General features: G+C 39.9%; 1 protein-coding gene across 5 annotated transcripts in view; it reads left to right on the top strand.

Moving 5' to 3' along the window:
- Positions 1-5,687, top strand: part of CTNNB1 (catenin beta 1) — a 41,035-nt gene extending 35,348 nt beyond the window's left edge. For 2 of the 5 annotated variants that reach the window (XM_017540964.2, XM_037742910.1), the window contains 6 exons: positions 1,032-1,151; positions 1,679-1,829; positions 1,915-2,036; positions 3,305-3,365; positions 4,384-4,604; positions 4,909-5,146. In XM_017540964.2, the coding sequence (XP_017396453.1) occupies positions 1,032-1,151; positions 1,679-1,829; positions 1,915-2,036; positions 3,305-3,365; positions 4,384-4,592 (663 nt within the window). In that variant the 3' untranslated portion in view covers positions 4,593-4,604; positions 4,909-5,146. Of the gene's footprint in view, positions 1-1,031; positions 1,152-1,678; positions 1,830-1,914; positions 2,037-3,304; positions 3,366-4,383 lie in introns of all 5 variants that reach the window. The other 3 variants (XM_017540963.2, XM_037742909.1, XM_017540965.2) reach the window with 2 other exon arrangements.
- Positions 5,688-6,000: the final 313 nt, after the last annotated feature.

A 6,000-nucleotide genomic window follows, 5' to 3' on the forward strand; every position in this document is an offset into this window, starting at 1 on the left:
CGAAGAATCTAGTATTGACATTATTTCAAAAATAAGTAGTACCATTTCTGGACTCTTACCCACAATAATCTCAGTCTCAAGCTTTGATATTAAGTTTGAGTCTTAAAAATAGCTTCATTAAAAGTATAAAGACACTTCTGATTTCTCAAGCCTTTAAAACCTTATTTAATTAGGTTAGTTTAGAAAACAAAGATGTAGCCTACCAGCTGTTGGGAATCTTGTTTTGCTGGTTGCTCTGCGGATGTTACTGACACTGGGCTTTTGCTTTCTTCATTTATTACTGTTTGTATTGGCCCATCTCCATGGGGTGACTTCATAGAATGTTGAGGGGCACTTTTTAAAATCTCTTTTCTAGGAAGAAAGGAGTTTTTGTGTACTTGTAAGAATCAAATTATTTATAAAAGCTGCTAAATGTAGCAGAATCATAACCCCTTTTAAAAGTCAAATACAGAAACAGGAGAAACAGATGGTACTTGCATATTGCCAAAGCTGACTTCCTTCTCCTGTACATGAGGCTGGCAGCTGAAGTGTCTTGGAAGAGTGAGGAGTGGATTTTTTGCTGGCAACTCAGTTAGTTTTAGCTGTTGGTGCTAAAACTTGGCAAAGTTTTTACCAAATACATGGAAGATGTACAAAAATAGAGGAGGGATGTAAAAGAAAAACGTTGATATAGTCTGAGCATTACTTTCTCATCTTGTCTTTTTACATACCTTTTACCAAGAGTAGTTGGTGCCCTCACTGTAGGAAAGTTGTCTTTTGGATTCAGTGCTATATGGGAAGCTCCGTTGTACTGTGTATGGGGGGGGGGGTGCAAGTTGGAATTAGTGCTACCAGGAGGCCTCTTTTCAGTGACATTCAACCTAATGGAATCCTCCTTCATTTCTGAACTAATTGCAAGTTATGGTGAACTTCAGGTATATAATGTAAATAACTGTAGTCTAATAATTGTTTCTCAGAATGCAAAGCCTTTCAAGTTCAGAAACTTTACAGAGGAGAATGCTCTATTTGTTAACCCTGTTTTCTTCTGGTAGGAGGGAGTCCGCATGGAAGAAATAGTTGAAGGTTGTACCGGAGCCCTTCATATCCTAGCTCGGGATGTTCACAACCGAATTGTCATCAGAGGACTGAATACCATTCCATTGTTTGTGCAGGTATGTTGGTTTTAAGTGACATGTTCTGTGTTTTATGTCCATACAATTTCCAGATTGTAATGATTAATAAAATTTCAGAAAACTAGGGACCAAAATAGGGGCACCAACATTTAATTTTATGAAAATTCCCTTCATTGTTTTTTGGTCAGTGGGAGAAACATTGAGACCAGAGCCTCAAGACGAGGGAGGAGACTTCACATTTCACTTTTACAGGTGCCTAGTTTTAGATAGGGGAGAGCTGGCCTGGGCTCCTAGGGCAGGACATAGGCCCCAAACCAATTCTGGGGTTTTCCAAATCTCAGATGAATCAGAGTTGCCTCTGAAGAAAAGTTTCATGACTAAAAAAATATTTTAAACATCTAATGCTCTATAATATGTTTAAACCCCCTAGGACATAAAATTCAGAGAATATTATTTACTACACTGTGAGTGCCTCTTGCATTCTGAATTGGGAATGTTTGTGCCACAGGGGGGTGCTTGCCATGTTTTAGCTTTAGATTCAATTACGTTTTGTGTTTTCTCCTCAGCTGCTTTATTCTCCCATCGAAAATATCCAAAGAGTAGCTGCAGGGGTCCTCTGTGAACTTGCTCAGGACAAGGAAGCTGCAGAAGCTATTGAGGCTGAGGGGGCCACAGCTCCTCTGACAGAGTTACTTCACTCTAGGAATGAAGGTGTGGGTAAGTAAAAAGGAACCAAAGCTTTTAGCAGATGTGTACACTGAAGTCTCAGTTTTTCCTCAAGAGCCTTTTCCTTGTTTCTCAGCGACGTATGCAGCTGCTGTTTTGTTCCGAATGTCTGAGGACAAGCCACAAGATTACAAGAAACGGCTTTCAGTTGAGCTGACCAGTTCTCTCTTCAGAACAGAGCCAATGGCTTGGAATGAGGTAGGGAAATGTGAGCAGTTATCTGGTAGTTTCCTAGAGCGGGAAAGGCAGCTTGTTCTTTCCTCTCAAAACACTTAGTACACATTCATTTGCATTGACTATTTACCTGGCTTGAGTATTCTTTATGCTGTCTAGCAACTGCTCTGAGGAAGAACTATAATACAAGCTGTTAAAGAGCCTATTCAGAATCATTACAAACAAGTTGTGCTATTAAAATTACAGTTCATAAGAAAGATGAAAAATGTTAGCAGATTAAAGATTGTTCAAAAGGGTGTAAGGAAGGAGGCAGTGTTAAACACTGTTAGAAGTCAGTTTATCAGTATTTTTTTACTAAACTTTAATGAAACCTTTTAACTTGATTTTCTATGAGTCTATCTTTAGTATTTGTCCTCTTTAGGGGTGTTGATTGAAACATTGTTTCTAATAGAACCAGAACCACCTGGAAGTTTCTTTTGTCCACTCTATAGTGATCAGTAATGGAACACAGTCCTAGTCATACAGTGGATTATATTTGTTGAGTGGAAAGAGAGATTGTTAGGTTTAAAACGATGCAGCTCTTGAGGCCAGGACTTTAAGACCAGCCTGGGCAACATAGTAAAACCCCATCTCTACAAAAAAATTAAAAAATTAGTTGTTTATGGAGATGGATACCTATAGTCCTAGCTACAGGGGAGGCTGGAGCAGGAGGATTGCTTGAACCCAGGGGTTAAGAGGCTGCACTCAGTGACAGAGCCAGACTCCAACTCAAAAAAAAAAAAAAAAAAATGCAGAGCGGATTACCAGTGAGTAGTGTGTTACTTGGGTTTTTAATACACGTCTTATTAACATGTTCCAACTTGAGCTCTTAACTTTCCCCACCTGCCCCCTTCCACAAACCTGTCTTCTCTGTCTCAGTTAATACCAGTTTTGTCCAGCTGCTCAGGCTAAAACTTTGAACACATCCTGTCTGTCAGCAGCTCCTGCTGGGGGAGGCATTTTTGCCTGCTGTTTTTTAACTGCTATATCTCCAGCATGTATAACAGTGCCTGGCACATAGTGGGTGCTTAATATATACTTGTTGAAAGATCAAGTCAGTGAGTGTTTTTAATATGAGGTGCAAAGAGAAAAAAATGTATCTTTGAGGGGTGGAGTTTTGAAGAACTTCAATTTCTAAGTATTTCTGTAATGTTAGAGTTACTTGTTCCTTTTGCAATCTGAAAATAGTTTAAAAAAAATGCGAGTGTACTTTTACTTTCTATTCTTCCTTGCCTTGTGCCTATTTTATCTAGACTGCTGATCTTGGACTTGATATTGGTGCCCAGGGAGAACCCCTTGGATATCGCCAGGATGGTATGTGTCTCATATTCCTTGATTAACTCCAGATCAAGATAAAGTTCTAAAGCCTTACCAGAAGAGCCACTTTGCTCATCTGGGAAACCAGTGCTGGCAAAAAAGTAGTGGCTTCCATTAAAAGCAGTTCTTAAATTCCACAGTCAGCAACAGTTTCTAATGGAGCACAGGGGATTGAGAGCCACACACTGAGCAGCAGTAGGACTACACCCCAAATACACGCTGCTGCCAGGCCTCTGCGGTGCAGGGTACGGCAGTTTACCTGGCTCTTTATTCTGTCTTTGGCCAGAGGACTCACAATACCTTTATCTACAGCCTACCCAAGGAAGAAAGGCTCCAATCTGGGGTGGGGTTTTACACAGTTGCATTATCAGGGTTTTCTTGAAAAGTTAATTCAGATCTGGATAATGAACATGGAGGAGGGGGTAGACCACTAACAACTATGTTGGATTTATAACCTTATCTGCTTCTGCCTAATTATGAAAACACTAAAGCGCAGGATTCTTGCTGTGACAAATACATGTCAACCCTAAGATAAAATATGTTGAGGTTTAATTGAAATGGCGCCTTGAGTTTCTTTAGTACGTTTGTGAGAGTCACTTGGACTTTTCATCAGATAGATTACACCTGCCAGACCTCATTATCTATTGTCTTGATCCTCTTCCCATGACTTCTCACTGCCTAGGTGGTCACACAGAGGTAGAGCATTGCTGTTCCTCCTTGGGAAGCCCAAGTTTGATGGGTAAATGGAGAGTGTCCAGGGTTAGACTGATGGTGTGACTTGGCCCTGCTGGTGTGCCGCTCTGATAGAAACAGACGTTATTTGTGTAGTCTCATGGGTGGCCCAGCACTGAGTCATTACTTGGCTAAAGAAAGCTATAAGTTGAAAGAGGCTAGAAAGCGTTGTTTTCTGACAAGTTTGCTGCTAAACTTTGGATGCCCTAACTTCAGTGTTAACGTCTGTGTATACTGTTTCTCTCCTCTCTCTGGCCTGTTTTGTTATACCTGATTCTTCTAGACCCTAGCTATCGTTCTTTTCACTCTGGTGGATATGGCCAGGATGCCTTGGGTATGGACCCCATGATGGAGCATGAGATGGGTGGCCACCACCCTGGTGCTGACTATCCCGTTGATGGGCTGCCAGATCTGGGGCATGCCCAGGACCTCATGGATGGGCTGCCTCCAGGTGACAGCAATCAGCTGGCCTGGTTTGATACTGACCTGTAAATCATCCTTTAGGTAAGAAGTTTTAAAAAGCCAGTTGGGTGAAATACTTTTACTCTGCCTACAGAACTTCAGAAAGACTTGGTTGGTAGGGTGGGAGTGGTTTAGGCTATTTGTAAATCTGCCATAAAAACAGGTATATACTTTGAAAGGAGATGTCTTGGAACATTGGAATGTTCTCAGATTTCTGGTTGTTATGTGATCATGTGTGGAAGTTATTAACTTTAATGTTTTTTGCCACAGCTTTTGCAACTTAATACTCAAATGAGTAACATTTGCTGTTTTAAACATTAATAGCAGCCTTTCTCTCTTTATACAGCTGTATTGTCTGAACTTGCATTGTGATTGGCCTGTAGAGTTGCTGAGAGGGCTCGAGGGGTGGGGCTGGTATCTCAGAAAGTGCCTGACACACTAACCAAGCTGAGTTTCCTATGGGAACAATTGAAGTAAACTTTTTGTTCTGGTCCTTTTTGGTCGAGGAGTAACAATACAAATGGATTTTGGGAGTGACTCAAGAAGTGAAGAATGCACAAGAATGGATCACAAGATGGAATTTATCAAACCCTAGCCTTGCTTGTTAAAATTTTTTTTTAAAAAAATATCTGTAATGGTACTGACTTTGCTTGCTTTGAAGTAGCTCTTTTTATTTTATTTTTTTGTTTTTGCAGTAACTGTTAGTTTTTTAAGTCTCTCGTAGTGTTAAGTTATAGTGAATACTGCTACAGCAATTTCTAATTTTTAAGAATTGAGTAATGGTGTAGAACACTAATTCATAATCACTCTAATTGTAATCTGAATAAAGTGTAACATTGTGTAGCCTTTTTGTATAAAATAGACAAATAGAAAATGGTCCAATTAGTTTCCTTTTTAATATGCTTAAATAAGCAGGTGGATCTATTATTTCATGTTTTTGATCAAAAACTTTATTTGGGATATGTATGGGTAGGGTAAATCAGTAAGGTGTTATTTGGAACCTTGTTTGTTTTGGACAGTTTACCAGTTGCCTTTTATCCCAAAGTTGTAACCTGCTGTGATACGATGCTTCAAGAGAAAATGCGGTTATAAAAAATGGTTCAGAATTAAACTTTTAATTCATTCGATTGTGTCATTTTTTTTTCTTGTCATTAAATGGTTTGTGACAGTGGTTACTTTATCCACCCTAGCTCCGTGCTGAGGAAGATACATAGTGAAGTAATTTGTTGTAGATAGAGAGGGCCTGCCTTCTCTAGGTGAGATTTGCCAAGTTTCTTTAGCATTTGGCCCGGGTTACATTGCACCCCACAAAAAAAGGGTTTCCGCCTTGCACACTGATTAATTCTGGGCTTCTGTGAGAGAAAGCCAGACTGTGTCTAGCCCAGTCCCCTTCAGATAGTATTTCATTATTACCTAAAAGGAATGAAACTAACTACCT

This window comes from Cebus imitator, unplaced genomic scaffold, assembly GCF_001604975.1.
Source record: "Cebus imitator isolate Cc_AM_T3 unplaced genomic scaffold, Cebus_imitator-1.0 Scaffold129, whole genome shotgun sequence".
In the NCBI taxonomy this organism is placed as follows: Eukaryota; Metazoa; Chordata; class Mammalia; order Primates; family Cebidae; genus Cebus; species Cebus imitator.